Here is a 20,977-nt window from a genome sequence, read left to right as displayed (position 1 = left end):
AGACTTAGTCCAGTTCTCCAGTGCAACAAAACAAACATTGTATTTATGGACATCTTTATAAATTGATATATATATTCTTCTTTTTCTTTTACAGACGTGTGCAATGATACAGTGCAATACAATAAAGTATTCTATAAAACGACAGTGTGATCAAAACGTAAATCAATGAAATCAGAGAAAACATAAAAGTTACAAAGTGACGGTGAAAACCAATTTTCTGAATCACTTTTTGATAATTGTTCCTGGGCAGTAGATCTAGCCAGGCACAGCTGTTATATGTTGATATAATGACAACGTTTTTCTCGCTGTTCAGTAGGATTGCGGTCAATGGATCCGGATTGTACGTTATATACTACTTGTCATGTCCCGTCTACCCGTTGTACAGCGCTACGGAATATGATGGCGCTACATAAAACAATAAATAATAATGATAATAATAATATGTGGCTGCCTTTGTATTCACGATACCATATAATTCCACCTGCAGGAGAAGGAGCGTTATCATTGTCTCTATGGAGCAGGTGCAGATGATGTCATTCTGTTGCTAGGAGATTTTCCATTGTCGCTTGTGTATAACAGTTTGTTCTGTACTTCTTACCCTTTATGCCTCTGGTCTTGTAACCATATCACTCGTTCAGTAGTTTGAAGATGCACCGAGCTGTATGTTAATGCCTTAAAGTGATCTTCGTTCTTCTCCATTGTGTTTATTCCCTAATCAGGTGACATTTAAAATAATCTCATGTTATCCTGACTCATAAAAAGGGGAAGTGTAGCCACTATTAGCAAAACTAAATGTAATTTAACGGCCTGTCATTTTTGGTTGCCAAACCATTTAATTGTTTTATGACATTTCATAATGTGAAGTATTATTTATTCTAATAGGTTCTGAGCCAGGGTTGGGCTGGCACCTTCTGGCCCCTGGGGACAGGTAAAGCCAAGTGACCCCAGGTAACTAACGCATGCACTGGCACACATATTTCACACACTTACACAAACATACTCACGCAAACACACACCGTTACAATAACACAACCTAACACTCACTCTGACAAACACACTCCCTCACATGCACTTAGACATTCATGCTAACACACACACACACTAACACATACATATTCATGCTAACACACACACTAACACATACACATTCATGCTAACACACACCTCCTCATACACAAACACATACATATTTATGCTAACAAACACACTAACACATACACATTCATGCTAACACACACTTCCTCACACACAAACACATACATATTTATGCTAACAAACACACTAACACATACACATTCATGCAAACACACACCTCCTCATACACACACACATGCATACATACTTGCACACTCATTGTAACACACTCCCTTTCACTCATTCACTTACACATACACATTCATGCTAACACTGGAGTATCCCTCCTTCATGACATTAAGACATACTATTACGTACTTAAGAATTAGCCCAAATGAACACTTGGAAGGGGTGAATATGTGTTTTAAATGACCATATATTATCCAGTAGTTTATTGTTTTTATCCATATGTACAAAATATATACAAACATATTATTAATTTGGATCCAGGTGGCCGAAACATATAGAACTAAAGACGACAGACGTCAACTTGCAAGGAATACACCGTCAAGACGGAAGACAGAAAATGTAAACAGTTTATTTGGCAGTTTTCTTTTAAACAGGTGAATAAATAAATGGAAAAAGTACATATATTTATATTTCTCTCTTTAGATGAACAAATGCAATTGAATGAATATGTACAAACTGTTAATTGCGAGGACCAGTAAACTATTGTTTTAAAAAGTTGACCCCCCCCCAAAAAAAAATCACTAGACATGACAATTGATAAAGTTACAAGATGCTTCTTTTTTAAGAACGTTCGGCCTTTAAAATGAACCTGTCCCCTAAACAATGCTGAAGTGGGTGTGTAGATCATACATTGCATGCTGCGCGAGCAGAAATTCAAAGCGGGTGTATAGATCGACAAAAAAGAAACATTTAAAAAACTATTTTAAAACTCTCACGCTGACAGCACGAACCGGACCTTATATGCAAATATGGAGCAGTTGCTGCTTTGCATATGAGGTCATGTTAGCGAACTCACTGAGGATCTAGACTGCCAAACTGCAAAAAGTCTTACGGTGAGAATGATAGGGAAGTCTATTATTAAAATATATAATTTGATTTGAATGTCATGGATGTTAACCCCTTAATGACAAAGCCCGTACATGTACGGGCTCAAAATGCATTGTTTTCAATGGGTTTAGGGACCGCCCATTGTCCTTAAAGGGTTAATCTAGACAACCTGGGGTATTTATTACCCTCAATGTCAATTTCTGATGCCTCAAGGATGCCTAAGAGCTTTGTGGAGCCCTCTACCCCATTCTTGAGGCTTGGCCTAATTACATCCGCTCTAAATCCTAAACACCAAAACCCAAAGCATTGGTTACACTGACAACATGTGACTCCGTGTCTCAACCATCGTTTGGCCGACAGGTTCCCTATAAAAGCTGGTCCCCCAGAAGTATGATACGATAAAGAGTTACCATGCATTTAGTTCATCGGGTCCATTTACAATGTCTCTTATTTCAAACGTGAAGGGTTATGCGCTCAGGTCAATTATAACATGTTCATAAATCTGTGTAGTTCCCTTAAAGCTCGCGGCAAAGAGGAAGTCGCGTTTGTCTATGGAGACGTGCGTGAAGGACCGCGGAGCCTGGATGTTCAACTCTTGGAACTTAACAAACTTTCCCTTCTCCGAATCCCAGTGGAAGACTTGGGAGAAAGAATAATCGCTCCCCAGGATGGCATACTTGTGACTGTTGATTTGGATCGGCTGGAAGACCATGGACCCGCGGGATGGCATCCGTTGCACGTCCTGAAACGTCGAGCCCCCTTCCCATTTTATCACCCTGGAATCGCCAATGAACCTGGTGAGACAAAGGTAGACGTCGTCTTTGACCGAGAAGTGCTTCACCGCGTACACATCCTCCGTGTCCGGAATTTCTATGTGCTTAAAAAACTCATTGGTTTTCTTGTTCCACTGGTAAATAATTGGGCGCTGGGAGCTGCTCGACAGAATTAAATGGGGTTTGTTGGCTATCTCCAGGTAATCCACGTCGGTGTCCCGGTACCACGCGTGCACGGACTGGTGAGAGTAAAACCCATTGCCGTTCCATTTGTAGATGGTCGTGAAACCGGCCTTCGAGCTGTCGGCCACCACAAAGTACCAGTTGTCGTCAATTCGAAACGTTTCGATATCGTTTGGCTTTCGGATTTTAAGGATCTCGATGTCTTGGATCTTAATGAATTTGTTTGCAAAGATATCTCTTTTGTAAATGTGAGAGCCACCGAACAACTGGGCGACGATAACATACAGCTGTTTCTCAATAATTATCGGCTTGCAGACCACGGTAGATGTGCCTGTAAGTACAGGGCAAAGAAAATTTACCATTCTAGGCTTTTCGGTTAAGAACAATACACTTATACACTTTAAAAAACCATGCAATTTGGGACTAGACTGTTTCTTTATAGATTTTATTTTTAACCCCTTAATGACAAAGCCCGTACATGTACGGGCTCAAAATGCATTGTTTTCAATGGGTTTAGGGACCGCCCATTGTCCTTAAGGGGTTAAATAGTTCACTGTTCTCTCAATAGAGAAAAAATAATGTACATGTGATGGTCTGTACATACAATATGTACCGTATACATGTTGTATGTAGAGTCATGCAGTCTCTATTGGCGCTGATTTTGAAGAAATCAATGTAATCGTTGTTTTACCCCTCATTGGATAGCTTCTTTTAACCCTTCCCTCGAAGCCAGATGAGCGTAAAAGGCTGTTCACTAGCAGATGATGCTTGAACCCACCTGTGATGTTGTCGTAGTTCCTGAAAGACATCTCCACGTGGTCCCATTCCAAGAAAATGCATTTTCCGGTGAACGGTTGCGCAATCACAACGTATTCATCATTCATGTACGTGAAAGTGTCCACCGACAGAGACTGATACGGTAAGGACTTATACGCTGCAAATTCTGGAAAAGAAAAACAAACATCTCAAGGGGAATTGTGTGAACACTGGACCCATCCACAAATATGTGAATTTTGGATGATATGTGGGGGTAAAAATGTTGGAAAATGCCATTTCGGAAAAAAAAAAAAAAAAATTGTGTCATGATGTTTATGTTGTGTTATGATGTCATGACAAATGCAAAGTTTCAGAAAGTAAATAGAGAGGTCCTATTGGTACAATGGTGTCCCTGTTACTGTGGAAAGGGCTAGGGAGATCTATTTACTAAAGTGCTTGAAAGATGGTAAACAAATGCAAATTCACTATAGCCAACTCACATTAACACTCGCAGGGCATGCGAGTTCAGAATGGCAGGCAACTAATAAAGTAAGCAATGCCTGCAACTTGTGACGCAAGCAAACTTCACCTTGCAACCCCCAAGTTTTTTTAATTACCTCTACTCCACAGTGCACAGGGTGGGGAAGTGGGGGGTAATTGTGACCCCACATTGGTTCACAAGGGGGTCCTTTGTTTTTTTAAATAATATGTCTTTTATTGTAGGGGTAGGAGGTATTTTGGGAGTTTCAGGCGAGGGCATGCGGGTTCACATTGAATGCGTACATCTTTGCATTCCCGTGCCCCAGATTAGGCCATGCATGGGTTAACCATCGGGTTATTTCAGACCACAGTTCCAGGACATCCTATAAATCGGGTTCATTAAGATTCATTTGTTCTCCTCTTGATCTTGACAAAGTGTTTACAGAATTCTGAATAGCTGCGTGTGCAGTTTTGCTCAAGGAAGCCTGTCTTGTAATGTAACCCTTAATACGGTCATAATTCATTTATTCCATTTAAATCGAAACAAAATAAATAATTTACCACCCCTGGAAAAATGCAGAGTGAGGCGATTTGGTTTCAGTAAACATAAATGGGACATTGACTGCATAAAAGGTCGGTTTACATACCAATAATTCTATGTATTATTTATGGGCATAGGGAAAAAAGAATCATTTATTGAAATTAACATTGATATACCTGTAGTTATACAGTCAAAATCCTTAGGAGACAGACTGTTGATTTTACGCCCTTTATATTCTGGGGGGCTTTCACAGTAAATTTGCTCCACTGTTGCATTAGTTTTATCCAGCCACTCCACTAACCATTTCAGTTTGCAGTCGCAGTGAAAAGAATTGCCCCGGAGGTCTCTGAAAGAAAAAAGAGAGAACGTTTTTCAAATATTATTAACAAATGTCAAATATATTGATTTTTGTTAGAATTCTAGAACATTCCTGTAACAATGATGTCATATGCTGTGCCTTCCAGCACTGGGTCGCCAAAGGTTTTACAGGTGGCTTTCTTGCTGCTGATTGGCTGCTTCCAGCAGCCAATCGGTAGAGTGAAACCACAGACCACAGAGGATCGAATCTTCTGGCGATGTAGGTTGTATACTTCATTATTTTTTTAAGCAGGGTGCCCGGGACACTAGTGAACAGCTATATAGTGAACGGAGCTAAAAGATAAGGAGATAACTGTCCACTTTAAACCAGCAATTAAATAGCTCTAGGGATGTCACTGATTATATTGCCCCTTATAACCCCACCCTATACCCTTTGTTTCCATGAAGCCCAGGTAACTCATGCTATTCCCTTTTGTTGTTTAAAGATAAAAGGTCGGTGATCCAACGTCATAGAGCCACCATAGAAGTTGGATACCCGATCTTCTTTTTCTGGGGCTATACGCCTCACTTGGGGGTAGGAGCGTAACTAGAATACTCAGGGCCCCGGTGCGAGAATCTGTTAAGGGCCCCCCCACCCCCAACCCAATCTACCCTCTCTCCCTACCCCCTTCTCACTATCTCCCCCTCACTATCTACCCTCTCCCTACCCCCCTCCCCTCACTATCTACCCTCTCCCTACCCCCTCCCCTCACTATCTATCCTCTCCCTACGCCCCCCTCCCCTCACTATCTACCCTCTCCCTACCCCCCTCCCCTCCCCTTACTATCTGCCCTCTTCCTATACCCCCTCTCCCCTCCCCTCACTATCTACCCTCTCCCTACTCGCTGCTCTGCTGCGGTGCGTACGGCTTCACTGCTGAGCGCCAGCATATGACGTCATATGACCGCTCGGCACCCCTTGGGCCCCCCTGGCTGGCAGAACTCCAGGGCCCGGTCGCAGTTGCGACCCCTGCGACCCCGGTAGTTCCGCCACTACTTGGCCTAAACGAGGACCAGATCTTAAGAGGGGAACCATTGAACTCTTTGGGAAACCAATATAGAATATCTGAAACTTGTTTAATGATTTTATTAAATTATCTAAAAAATATTGAGTTTGTATTGCAAAAAAAATAATCATATTGTCTTACACAATCCTTAGTGAATCCAAACCTTTAAAAACATCCTTAGGGATTGATTGTAGGTTATTATTTGCTAAGCTCCTGCAAAAAAAAACAACACAAAAATATATATTTAAAGGTCAGGCTGTCAATTTAGTGATGATAAGTTTGACATCTAGCGTACGGTCATTTATGTGATATCATAACAAATATTATTTAATTACAGCAAACTTGCTGAATGTTTCCCTGATAAAATTACACAGAACTGACATTTCAGCAAAAGACGACGAAAACCAAAACCCGTCGTTTCTCATATTAAATGCAGAGTGTTAAAAATGGGGATTCGACACTTTACACAAATGTCAGTTTCCCATGTCACACTTTGACATTGGAAAACAAGAAGTATTTTGAAACTTGGATGAAATCTTCCCCTTTATATGAAAAGGATTCAAACGCAATTTTGGGATAATCGTATATTTAAGTTTGATGATGTCAGTCCAAGGTCACAAGGGGATCTGAGGATTCCCAATGTGTATAATGATAAAGAAAAAAATCATTATATTTATATATCAATAATATTGTAAAATATATTCAAATTTTTATTCTAATTATTATTTGGGCAATTTAAAATAATAAAATAATAAAATTGGCCGCTGGTCAAGGTTGTGGAATCATTGTGGGGACCACCTTGGCACAAAGATGTTAATGTTACAAAGTAATAATATTATATATGGATACCTATCGTACAGTGCTATGGAATATCATGGTGTAATATTAATGATTAAATCATAATAATAATTAGTTATGCTACGGTTTATAAACATAATTCCAAGAAAAAATTAACACTTAATTAACAGATTATAAAATAACCTTGCTTAGTATTGGGATTACGGATGCTGCAATTCCTTGCAGTGACCATGTGAGGGCAGTATTGCCTATTGTAAAAAACCTTATTGTAATCTGCAAAAATAATGATAAAAAAATCCATGCCTGCTTTATATATATACAGCACTGGGGGTTATTACTGTATAAGGCGCTGGGGGGTTATTACTGTATACAGCGCTGGGGTTTATATTACTGTATACAGCGCTGGGGGTTATATTACTGTATACAGCGCTGGGGGTTATATTACTGTATAAGGCGCTGGGGGGTTATATTACTGTATACAGCGCTGGGGGTTATATTACTGTATACAGTGCTGGGGGTTATATTACTGTATACAGCTCTGGGAGGTTATATTACTGTATACAGTGCTGGGGGTTATATTACTGTATACAGCACTGGGGGGTTATATTACTGTATACAGCACTGGGGGTTATTACTGTATACAGCGCTGGGGGTTATATTACTGTATACAGCACTGGGGGGTTATATTACTGTATACAGTGCTTGGGGGTTATTACTGTATACAGCGCTGGGGGGGTTATATTACTGTATACAGTGCTGGGGGTTATATTACTGTATACAGCGCTGGGGGTTATATTACTGTATACAGCACTGGGGGTTATATTACTGTATACAGCACTGGGGGGTTATATTACTGTATACAGCACTGGGGGTTATTACTGTATAAGGCACTGGGGGGTTATATTACTGTATACAGCGCTGGGGGTTATATTACTGTATACAGTGCTGGGGGTTGTATTACTGTATACAGCGCTGGGGGTTATATTACTGTATACAGCGCTGGGGGTTATATTACTGTATACAGCGCTGGGGGGTTATATTACTGTATACAGTGCTGGGGTTATATTACTGTATACAGTGCTGGGGGGGTATTACTGAATACAGTGATGGGGGTTATTAATGTATACAGAGCTGGGGGTTATGACTGTATAAAGTGCTCAAGGAGAAAATCATTTTTTGGGATACCTCTCTGATCTGCTGGTGAGACAGCTATAGACAGACAGATTCCGCATTTACTACGAGACATTTCAATCTTATTTCTATGAGACTGAACTCGTTTTCTTGATACTAAATCAGCTCCTTGATTGCCCGAGCCGATCACTTATTACTGCCATTAATGGAAGAGAAATCACAAGTTTGGTCAACATCGAGAGATTGTGCAGAAATAACAGGCCTCCCAATTCCAACTGTCAGAGATCCATTTACCCCCAACTGCCAGAGACACAGAGCCAAAAGCTTGAAATTTAACTTTTTAAAATTTCCCTACTTTAACCCCTTCATGACAAAGCCCGTACATGTACGGGCTTACAATGCATTGTCCTTAATGGGTTTAAGGAGAACCTGTTGTTCTTAAGGGGTTAATACAATTAAGCTTCTATCCTTCTTTTAAAAAAAATGATATTCTGGTCTGGTTTATATCATTCTGGATATTGACCGTCTTTATGTTTCCAAAAAACTGATGCTTTTGTAAAATCTTTAAAAAAAAAGTGGGAGCAAAACATTTTAAACGCGCCAAAAATTTATGGGTGTTAAAAAAAACCAAACATGGAATTAAAGCAGCCAAGTGTGCAATGCGGCCATAATATTCACCCACTCGCCTATCGCGGACACGCTTACACGTTATATCATACGATGTATCACAACAACGCGGGAAGGCGCGCATGGTTCATCTCAGCTGTCATAACATTCAGCAGAGCCAATATCTTGGAATGATCTGCAAGGTTTAAATTTGGACGCGGCCGGGTTCGTAGCCAAGAACTCATCACTTTGTGTGGATATGACCTCGTAGTTACATTCTGGCTCTTTGGCTATAAACGCCGGCTGAGTGATACACGCGTTATCGCGAGGACGACCGCAGAAACCCAATTAGAAAAGTCACTTTGAATTAATCCACGGATTAAAATGCTGGAGCATGAGATCTGACATCAGCGGCTGGCGATTAAAAATTTAAGTAAAAAAAAAAAAGCATTGCTGATTGTTAAAAAATAATGGCGGGGGGGCGGGCAGATATATCGACGGGCTTAAGGGGTTTAATAAATGATGTTGCCTGCAAGAGCAGAGAGATTCGCCATGAGGAGCAAGACCAATAAGAATATACGGCAACATGAGTTTTAAAAAAATGACCAAAATACTGAATATAGCAGAAAAAGAGAAAGAAAGAAAGAAAGAAAGAAAGAAAGAAGCCTTATACATATATATTATATGTATAATATATATATATATATATATATATATATAGTATATATATATAGAGAGAGAGAGAGAGAGAGAGAGAGAGTGTATATATATATATATGTATATATATATATATATATATATACATATAGTATATATATATAGAGTGCACATATATATATGTATATATGTATATATACTATATATATATTTATATATATATACACATATATATATATATATACGGTATATATATAGCTGCTGGCTGGATAAACATAGCCTCAAATGACATTTTGTATACTTTATCATACTTTGGGAGAATTTTTGCCTGGTACCAGACCTGTATATATATCTATATCTATCTATATAGATAGATAGATAGATAGATAAATATATATATAGACATATAGCTATATATAATATATATATATTATATTAATTATTATATTATACATATCGTACTGCTTTGAATATAAGCCACAGATTTTTCCCAAATTTGTGAACTGATCAATAAATATTTGGCCTATAAATGAATCCCCAACTAACTGTACAATAAATCCTTAAAAAATAATCTTATTTTCCCTATCCGTCGGTGGGCTAGTGACTCTTCCCTGCTGACCCATAACTTTTTCTTCTTGTAAAGTGATCGTTTTTCTCGTGGTATGACGTCATAGCATTAGTTCTGCCATGAGCCGGTTGAGGTTAGACATCCAAGGATCATATAGACTAATATATTTTTGATACTTACAGGTGAACTAGAGACTTCAGGCCTCGAAAAGCGTTTCTTGAAATCGACTTAATTTTGTTGTTTTCTATAAATCTGAAACATAGAGAAAAATAAACAGAATAATTACCCAAATTGGGGGAGGTTATTATTTAAGCATCAGTAAAACAACCTGATTGTAACAAACGCTTTTCACCCATTCCATAGAATTTTATAGAATGTAACATTTTTGTAACTAAAGGCAGCATTAGAAACATTCCTAGCATTCCCAGAAATATCTGTCCCGTTTCTAATATTTCAGGGAACGTCTAATTGTCATGTGACAGAAGAGCAGCCACTGATAGGTAGATTCCATAGAAACCGAAAAATCTTCTTAAAACCCTCTGTGATTTTTTTTTATTTGAAAATAAATGAGAAAAAAAGGATAAAATCTTTAGATCTTTTAGGATTTATTTGCTTAATACGGGCAATTAACGTGTCGTCTAAGTGGGGCGTCGCGGAATTAGAGGGGGGGTGAGCAGGGCGGTGAGCCGTACTCGGGTTGAGTAGGACCCTGGCTCAGATCTTTATGCCCGGTAGGACTCGCCAGCAACATAATGATTGCCCTTGGAGGCGTCTGTATGACCAAATTACTAAGCAAGAGGAAACATTTGAGTCACCATGGCGATTGGAAATACTATTTATTTCTAAGCAAATCAGGTTACTGATTACGGACGCTATAATTACAATATAATTACAAAGCAATTAGCAAAGGACAGGAGGGAAGTTTATTTCCAAGGAGGAGAGAGGAGAAAAGAAGCCATCATCTAAAATTAGAGGGTCTGAGCCTTCGATGGAATGGAACGAAGTTTTACTTTAGTAAGAGGGCGGTGGATACGTGGAACAGGCTCCCAGCAGAAGTGGTAGAGGTTAATACAGGAAGGGAATTTAAACATGCATGGGATAAGCATATGGCTCCTTAATCTAAGATGAGAGCAAGGACGGGCAGAGATATCGCTGATATTTAACAATAAGAATACCCAAATAAGCTTAGTTTTATAGCAGATCTTCAATTAAAAAGCAAAAAAATTTAATATTTGTAATTAAAAGCAAATTGGTAGGTTTGTACCCAGAAAACATTTTATTTAAATACATAAGACAATAGGAATAGCATCAGTAGTAGTTGCTGATATCAGAACACGAGCATTCTATTAAAGATATAATACCTGATTAGGAAAAGGGTGAATAATTAGTTCGCTAATTAGTTTTTTTTAATCAGTGAAAAATTCCCACTCAGCCCTCGGGGAACCCGGGTTGAGAAAATAACGTAGACAATGAAAAACATATTATACGCAAGCAGATGTTTTTAACGGAACTGATAATATCTGTGGAAATCCTTTGATCGTAACGCAGATGATGTCATTCATCCAACTCTCATATGTCAGCTTGGGAAGGGTATAGTGATGTCATCACAATCACAATCATTTACTTTGGTCTCTTTTATAGTATACGGTATATAATCATAAACACATTCATAGCGATGGCACAAAAGGACAAGTTAGCCCATCGTTTTTTTTTCTCACGTTGCAATTTAACACTTTGAGTGCCGGAGTTAAAATAAGAGGGTTAATAACAGTTGTAGAAGGCAATGGGGGCGATTTGGAAGGACTGGTGGTACCTTGATAAATCACTCTGAACGTATGTTACAAATATACGGGATATCCAAAGCCAAACAATTATTTTCATCAAGATTAATTACTTTTTACAGAAGAATCTGCACGGAAATAGGAAAAAAATCTTTAAAAGTCAAAGGATTTGGTCTTGGAAGTTACGGAATAAATAACGTAGTAAAAGGTACATCGGTTTGGATTTTACTTACAAGTATTCGAGGTGAGGGAGTCCGGTGAACGCATCGTCACGTATGGCATCGAAAGTGTTTGACGTGAACATTCTGCATGAATATAACACAAAATGAATTAAAACGGAAAAATGACTTCATTAAATACTCGAAGATTATCACAGAAGGTAAGAAGCGATGGGGATTTTATATTAAAAAGTCATTTTGGTGCAAAGTTTCAAAAAAACTTTATCACCTTTATCACCATAGCAACCAGTGGTATCTTCTTGCCAACTAGCATGAACAACTGTCGGTTGGTATGGCAACAAGACAACTTTTTTTCCCACATTAAGGATGCAACAAAGCATTATTACAATCAAAGTTTGCATGAATTTTTAATACAAACCTATAGATGTGATATAGATGTCAGCGGGAACTCCCACTAATGTCAGCGTGCAGTCCTGGCCGCGTCCAGCAAGGGAAGTCTCCGGATAGCCGGGGCCGAGAAGTTCCCAGGTATGGTTATTACTGTATACAGCGCCGGGGGTTATTACTGTATACAGCGCTGGGGGTTATATTACTGTATACAGCGCTGGGGGTTATTACTGTATACAGCGCCGGGGGTTATTACTGTATACAGCGCTGGGGGTTATATTACTGTATACAGCGCTGGGGGTTATATTACTGTATACAGCGCCGGGGGTTATTACTGTATACAGCGATGGGGCTTATATTACTGTATACAACGCTGGGGGGTTATATTACTGTATACAGCGCCGGGGGTTATTACTGTATACAGCGATGGGGGTTATATTACTGTATACAGCGCTAGGGGGTTATATTACTGTATACAGCGCCGGGGGTTATTACTGTATACAGCGCCGGGGGTTATTACTGTATACAGCGATGGGGGTTATATTACTGTATACAGCGCCGGGGGTTATTACTGTATACAGCACTGGGGGTTATATTACTGTATACAGCACTGGGGGTTATATTACTGTATACAGCACTGGGGGTTATATTACTGTATACAGTGCTGGGGGTTATATTACTGTATACAGCGCTGGGGGTTATATTACTGTATACAGCGCTGGGGGGTTATATTACTGTATGCAGCGCTGGGGGTTATATTACTGTATACAGCGCTGGGGGTTATATTACTGTATACAGCGCTGGGGGGTTATATTACTGTATACAGCGCTGGGGGGTTATATTACTGTATACAGCACTGGGGGTATTACTGTATACAGCGCTGGGGGTTATATTACTGTATGCAGCACTGGGGGTTATATTACTGTATACAGTGCTGGGGGTTATATTACTGTATACAGCGCTGGGGTTATATTACTGTATACAGCGCTGGGGGTTATATTACTGTATACAGCGCTGGGGGGTTATATTACTGTATACAGTGCTGGGGGTTATATTACTGTATACAGCACTGGGGGTTATATTACTGTATACAGCGCTGGGGGGTTATATTACTGTATACAGTGCTGGGGGTTATATTACTGTATACAGTGCTGGGGGGTTATTACTGTATACAGTGCTGGGGGTTATATTACTGTATACAGCGCTGGGGGTTATATTACTGTATACAGTGCTGGGGGTAATATTACTGTATACAGCGCTGGGGGTTATATTACTGTATACAGCGCTGGGGGTTATATTACTGTATACAGCGCTGGGGTTATATTACTGTATACAGCGCTGGGGGGTTATATTACTGTATACAGCGCTGGGGGGTTATATTACTGTATACAGCGCTGGGGGTTATATTACTGTATACAGCGCTGGGGGTTATATTACTGTATACAGCGCTGGGGGTTATATTACTGTATACAGCGCTGGGGGTTATTACTGTATACAGTGCTGGGGTTATATTACTGTATACAGCGCTGGGGTTATTACTGTATACAGCTCTGGAGGTTATATTACTGTATATAGCGCTGGGGGTTATACTACTGTATACAGCGCTGGGGGTTATATTACTGTATACAGTGCTGGGGTTATTACTGTATACAGCTCTGGAGGTTATATTACTGTATATAGCGCTGGGGGTTATACTACTGTATACAGCGCTGGGGGTTATATTACTGTATACAGTGCTGGGGGGTTATTACTGTATACAGTGCTGGGGGTTATATTACTGTATACAGCGCTGGGGGTTATATTACTATATACAGCGCTGGGGGTTATATTACTGTATACAGCGCTGGGGGGTTATATTACTGTATACAGCGCTGGGGGTTATATTACTGTATACAGCGCTGGGGGTTATATTACTGTATACAGCGCTGGGGTTTATGCTTGAGGAAACATATTTGGTTTCCATTGGACGTTCCCTATAAATAAGTCATTAGTGGCTAGCGGCTTGCATTCGTTGCTGACCCTTTGAATAACCTTTCATTTTTCATTCTGACCAAGTTCTGCGTCAATATTTCATTGATTGCTTTGCAGCTTCAAATCCACCACACGGCATTAAACCCGCTCAGAGTTCATTTAATATTAATTCATAGTTCAGTGTAACAGCATCAAGATGCATTGTTTATCCCCATTCCGTGTAATTTGTGGACTGTGAAATGCATTTGCATATAAAAAATATAAAACAAAAGCTAATAAGGAAAATACTCGTGTCAACATTAAGGGTTATCAGGGCTGACATCTTTACTGCTGGCAAACTGTACACATGGTATTCGAGAGAGAGCTATAGGTATCGTTAAAGTTCCTACACCCCTTATAGTGAAATGAAGCTCTTGATGAGACTCTTCAGGGACCAGGATGCATGAGAAGAGCTGAACTGGCACTAGGTGGGAGTAGCGAGAGCCGTCTTTATACCCTCAAACAACGGTCCGACTGATACCCCACAGCCAGTTGCCATTAGAGTGACCACATCAGCCATTTTTGTTCTGGGGCATACACTAAGTGGACAAAAGTATTGGGACACCTGACCATTACACCAACAGGGACTTTGATGACATCACATTCTAAATACATAGACTTTAATATGAAGTTGGTCCCCCTTTGCAGCTATAACGGCTTCCACTCTTCTGGGAAGGCTTTCCACAAGATTTTGGGGAGTTTCTGTGGGAATTTTCGCCCGTTCATCCAGTAGAGCGTCTGTGAGGTCAGCCGATGATGTTGGACGAGACGCCTGGCTTGCAATCTCCGTTCCGGTTCATCCCAAAGGTCTTCGATGGGGTTGAGGTCAGGGCTCTGTGCGGCCGGTCAAGTTTTCCCCATCAAACTCATCCAACAATGTCTTTATGGAGATTGCTTTGTGCTCCGGGGTTGGGATAGAAAAGGATTTTCCCCAAACTGTCCCCACAAAGATGGAAACGTAGCATTGTCCAAAGTAAAAGCCCCTGTTGGGGTAATGGTCAGGTGTCCCAATACTTTTGTCTATATAGTGTACATCCATTTGCCATGTTAATGACCAGCACATGTGAAGTGCTCAGTGTTGTAACGCGTAATACCTGCTGAAGTTATGATGAAATGTTCAACTCAACTGCAAATTTACAGTTTAAAAGTCTCCGCTGGTGCCTTCAGCAACAAAACGAGCTGAAAAAGATTTAAGCGTTCCCCGGGGTATTTAAAGCCCAGGCAGAGCACCTGTGAGTTACGATCATTTTGGAACCCGTGAACACTCAATCACGTGAAGGCCCTCGGTTCCAATTTGTAAGTCAGCCGCTCCACACATGTTTGTGGCCCCTGTTACCTTACATCATGCTGGAAGCATTACTCTCAGTCTGAAATGTAGCCAGCAACTTTTTTTTAATGAAAAACATAGAAACATAGATAAGAATTTTTCCGGATGTAGAGACTCAAACCTTAATCAGCCGTTGGTCTCGTCTTAGATTCAGGAGCCGTATGTCTATCCCATGCATGTTTAAATACCCTCTCTGTATTACCCTCTACCACTTCTGCTGGGAGGCTGTTCTGTTTATCTACCCCCTCTCAGTCAAGAGTTGGATCGCTCAGAGCTCATTAATATGCTAACTTTTGAATCCTGTTGCAGAATTCAGTAGTGACAATCATTACATTGAATCTACATACGTTCCAACTTCTGCCCCTAGGATGCCTAGGAGTTAGCGTGTATGTACGTGCATGTACGTAGTATGTTCCAGATACCAGGGAATGAAATCAGGATCGCGGGACATTGGTAGAGCGCAGCGGGACAGTTGGGAGGTATGAATCTGTCACCATAAAAATAGTTTAATAGCATTACAAATAACTGTACACCTTGGGCTGGATCCAACCTATAAATTAAAGGGAAAGGGTGTAGACGCGGGGCGATTGCCAACCACAGAGGGCAATTAACACCGGCTCGGCTTCTGGACTCTTTGAAATGATTTTCTGCACTCCTCGTGAAACTAGTTATCGTCCATCTGCGCGTTTAGTGCACTTAAGGGAATTATTTCCAGACTGGGAGCCATATTGACTCTCAACTCCGTACATGCGCTTCCAATAGAGCGAACCCCATGAGTTATCCATGTTTTTCAGACCCGTGACCCCCTAGACCAGGGGTGTCCAACCAGCGGCCCTCCAGCTGCTGCAGGACTACATCTCCCATAATGCTCTTTCAGCTAAGGGGCTGGCTGAGGAGTACGGGAGATGTAGTCCTGCAGCAGCTGGAGGGCCGCAGGTTGGACACCCCTGCCCTAGACCCTAATTTTTCTGCATATCACTATTATATTAAAGGATAATGTTCACTAACGTACGCCGATTGGTGGGGTGTTTTTATAAAGGTAGATATATTTTATGGCATTTAAATCATTAAAAATAAAATACCAAGTTACTTTCGGAGTTCGATTTCCCGGGAGAAGCGGATCGCGGGAGCAGAAAGAAGAATGAAGAGGTGGAGAACATTAAGAAAAAGAATGGAGACGGTAGGGAGGCATTGAGAGAGAATGACAGAGCGTGAGTGTGTGAGCATGAAGACAAAAAATAAATTCGTTATTCGAAAACAAATGGAAGAAAAATGAAATGAAAAGTTTGTCCAAATTATTTTTTTTATTATTATTATTATTTTATTATTATATTTTATTATTTACTCTCTATTTACTCTCTAAATACAAATTTTACCAAAGCACTGAAATAAAAATATTTTTATAGACGGTAATGAAATTAAAGAACGATTAGCTGTTGTTTTTTAGTTAGTTTATGAAAATGGAAACCATTCGAGAATCCCCAGAGAAATTGCTTTTTGAATGTTGCATACCAGAAAAAAATGGTTTACAAACGGCTTACAATTTATGAAAATATAACATTTCCATATTTTATAACAATATCTTCATTTTTTTTCCATATTCAAAGCTCTTAAAGAGAATGGATAAAAAAAAAGAAGAAAATGGATAAAAGCCAACAGGGCCATACCAGCTAAAGAATTTTTTAAAAAAAAATCTTTTATGGTAGGTTCTAAAAAAAAAAAAACTTGTTAAATATGCATTAATTTTATTTGAAAAGTCATAAACGATGCTATCGCGATCACGTGGTGTGTTTATAAATCGACTGGACTGAAATGAGTAGATTCATTTTTAGAAGGCGCGCATTCCAGTTCCTTTAAAGTCACATGGTGCCCTCTTTGCCAATGAATGAGAGGCTTCTGCAGAGTACCCCGCATATGTAATTGCCCCTTTTCCCTGCTATTTGCTGTCCCCCGGCAAACACCTCTACCAACACGTGTTATACTGACTGCCGCTCCAGCGCTGGCTCGGCGAATGCCGGGGGGGAACTAATGAGATTTCCTGCCTTTCACTGATTGGCTGAAGGCAGCCAATCATTGGACCACAGAGGGAGGCGTTCTGCTGCAGCTATAGAGCTGCAGCTTCTACCTACGGTGAGTGATTTTTTAATATATATATACCTTTTAAAGAAATACATTCTTTGTTGGTGAGGCTGTCTGGGACATTACTGTCCCTTTAACCTACGCCTTCCATTATTACTCTCAATGAGTCTAGAGGCAATACCCAGTGCTTAATAATGGCTACCAATAACTCCCTGTACCTTTAAACCATTTTAGGCAGATATTTTGTCCCCTATTTTGCGCCCCGTTTCCTCCCCCATGCACAAAAAATAGAACGTTTTAGGGAAATGAATTACTATTTTCCTTAAATATTCATGATATTTCCATGCTGTAGTGATCAGTTCTCATATGAGGTCGATCTGGTATTAAGTAGAAATACAATAAAGAATGAAAATGGGTTCCTGTAGTACATTTTACTAGAACAAAGCAAATAGATCGGTATTAGGAAATTGTTTAAAATGGAATAAATAATTGATTCCTAGTGCTTAAAATGCCCTTTTCTCGACAGAATTTTTTAAGGCAAATCGTTCGTAAATTGCGGTATTCCAGGTATTCCTACTTCTAGGTAGGTGTCTCAACTTAATGGCAGTTGCTGAGCAGGGCAATAAGGCTGTAGGCTTCGGCCAGATGAAGCATAGTAGGGGTAGAGGGGCATAAGGCAACATCTGCTTTAGTTGTTAAAGACCGCCAATGCCTAATTTAGAGGAAGACCGTAAGAAAATATTTGGAACAGTGACCTTGGAGACGCCATGTAATCTTTTGCAGCTCCCCGGCTGGAAACAAGAGATGGGCACGGCTGTCAATTAAAGGAACATTAAATTATCTACTCAACAGTGTTTCCATTTTTACAGGGCTCGCCGCTGATTATATATATATATATGTTTAAATTGTAAATAATATTCATAAAACAGTCACTTTAAGGACATTTATGGAGTTAAAATGAAGCCACTGCTCCAACTAATAAACTTGCTTGAATACGGGCCGATTACCCAACGCCATTCATCAGCGCCATTATTCTGTCATAATATTTATCATTAGTTGATGGCGATCAGGTTTCGGACTCACTTGATCCAGCCGTATATCCCAGTCGTCTTAACGACAGGAAAACATTTCTACAAATCGTATTATCCTCGGCTTTTCTGTAGAAGGACCCCGAGCGCGCCACCTTGGCAGACGCGTGTATTACTTATGGTGTGAAACAGCTGGCATCACCGGCAAGCCTACGTAAATCTTTTATTACCCAAAGGGTTGTCCAACACGTTGCCTTGTTAATGCCTTGGACACGTTCGTAGGTTTGATCTTTTAGAAGCTTCTCTAGAATTAGGGTTTATTCGTGTGACCCACCATAACTGGGACCTTCACCTTCTGGACCTCTTACCTTGCATGGTCCATATGCATGAAAAATTGGCCACATTGTTTAAATTTGCGACTGTGGGCTCTAAAATAAAATTCCAGGTGAGCCCAGGAAAGTTCCCAGCTATGGTCAAGGGTTTAAAATAAAGCAGGGTTGGTGAACGATTGGCGTAGGTGGTTTTTGTCCTTCAAGGGGACAAAGCGTCCAACTGCAGCAGAAGTCTTTAATGCATTGTAGCTGCAACGCTCAGATGTTTCTAGTACCAGCAGCTAATGAAATGAATACGAGATCACCTCCCCATCGACTCCCGCAGCATCTCCCTTTCACCCCACTCCAATTAATTACGCGTGCGGCTAATCCAGAGCGCCGATCGCTCTGCGGCAGGTTAATCAACCAGATCTAGCCCTCCGTAGAAGAAAAATTCGATTTCGAGGCTACACCTCCCTACTGACAACCACGCAACACGGCATTAGGTTAAGAAAGAAAAGGATTCTTACATGATCTGCAGAGACGGTACGTGTAAAAAACTCCCCTCGGGGATTTCCGTGAATTCAGATCTTACAAGTGATCTGTAAAAAAAAAAAAAAAAAATGTATTAAAAAATCCATAAAATAATCATTTATGTTGTAATAAAAAAAAATATACACAAGAGTACAATCTAGTATAAAACATTTAGTCAAAGATGCCAAAAGGGGAGTACGGTTAGCTCAAAAGGGATGAGAAATGAATGGTGTCGCTTTCGGCACTCAGGGGGTTCGGCGACCGTAATAGAATCGACGAAGAATAGGATTGAAAAGCCAAACATGCACATGCCGTAGCAAAGGTAATAAAAGCAATAAAAGCCAAACGCTTACTGCCCTTACAGTGTGATAACATCGGGTAGGAAGGGTCGAGGAATTGTTTTGGCGTTTTCGCACAAGGCATTGTCCTTAGTGCAGGTACACCAGGTGGGGCATTTAGACCTCGTCGGCTTCTTTCCATCGACCCCGTTCTCCAACAGAATGAAAAATAACAGCCAGAATAAATAAGCGATTCTTCTAGAGCATCTGCTGCCATTCTCCATCCTCGAGATGATGTCTAATTCCAGCCAGCGAAGGGGTTATTCCAAAACCATGAACCGGGAATTTTTTTTATTTTTTCCTCCTTTTTTTTGTGCGTCTCGCTCGTTAGGTCCTGTCTTCTGGTTTTTTTTTATTGAGCCTCGGTGCTCTTCTTAGAAACCTGCAGCTTGTCTGGAATCAATGTGCTGTGTAAGAGAGACGGTGAGAGATGTGGCTTTGTGATGGGAATGTCCCAGCGCCTTGCAGCATGGAAGAGGAAAAAAAAAAAAAAGAACAAAATATATGCACTGACATGTTAACATCAAGCACACAACATTAGAATGCAAAGTGATGTCATTAAGAACGCACAGCCTGCTGCTTTCAAAGGGAGGCCCTTTTTTTTTTCTAGTATCCAGAAATAGTACAGCGTTATGTTTTCCTGGGGCTAAGCAAAGGGGAGGAAATATATCAGTTTTTTTTTGGTTTTGTTTTTTTTTTTTTTTAATTTTATGCGTTATATCCTTGGGGACTCCTCCAGCTTCGGTTGTCACGGGGCGCAGAGAAAGGCAAACCGTTTTCTGGTATAAAAAAAAAAAAAAAATGTGTCTGTGCAAGTGGAGAGAGATCAAAGGGTTAAAGACCATGCAAGGTGTTAAAAAGCATTACCGCAAAAAAAAAAAATGCGATCGGTATATTTCCTTACTCAACGTTTTTTCGAGCGCGGAGACAGGATGCGAATGATGGTGAATGATTGTATTAAATGGTTTCAGGGAAACCTGACGTTTACAGGGTCTC

General features: G+C 40.2%; 1 protein-coding gene across 1 annotated transcript; it reads right to left on the bottom strand.

Annotated features, from left to right (window-relative positions):
- Positions 1-1,492: 1,492 nt before the first annotated feature.
- On the bottom strand, positions 1,493-20,673 carry LGI1 (leucine rich glioma inactivated 1). Its single transcript, XM_053450963.1, has 8 exons — positions 20,006-20,673; positions 19,640-19,711; positions 12,022-12,093; positions 10,188-10,259; positions 6,389-6,460; positions 5,061-5,230; positions 3,886-4,050; positions 1,493-3,438 (listed from the first exon to the last, which is right to left on the bottom strand). Exons 1-8 carry the CDS (start codon positions 20,203-20,205, stop codon positions 2,618-2,620), a joined length of 1,644 nt encoding a protein of 547 aa, XP_053306938.1. The 5' UTR covers positions 20,206-20,673; the 3' UTR covers positions 1,493-2,617.
- Positions 20,674-20,977: the final 304 nt, after the last annotated feature.

The sequence above is a fragment of the Spea bombifrons genome, chromosome 11, assembly GCF_027358695.1.
Source record: "Spea bombifrons isolate aSpeBom1 chromosome 11, aSpeBom1.2.pri, whole genome shotgun sequence".
Classification (NCBI taxonomy): domain Eukaryota; kingdom Metazoa; phylum Chordata; class Amphibia; order Anura; family Pelobatidae; genus Spea; species Spea bombifrons.
The sequence above is the reverse complement of the archived record's forward strand: the minus strand, read 5'-3'. Positions and strand labels throughout refer to the sequence as shown.

Excerpts from the sequence above, each read along its gene's own strand:
- LGI1 (XM_053450963.1), bottom strand. The coding sequence starts at position 20,205 with ATGGAGAATGGCAGCAGATGCTCTAGAAGAATCGCTTATTTATTCTGG. Across the intron at positions 12,094-19,639 it reads GTACCGTCTCTGCAGATCAT|AATGTTCACGTCAAACACTT; the intron begins GTAAGAATCCTT and ends ATATTCATGCAG. Across the intron at positions 10,260-12,021 it reads CTCCCTCACCTCGAATACTT|ATTTATAGAAAACAACAAAA; the intron begins GTAAGTAAAATC and ends TCTATGTTTCAG.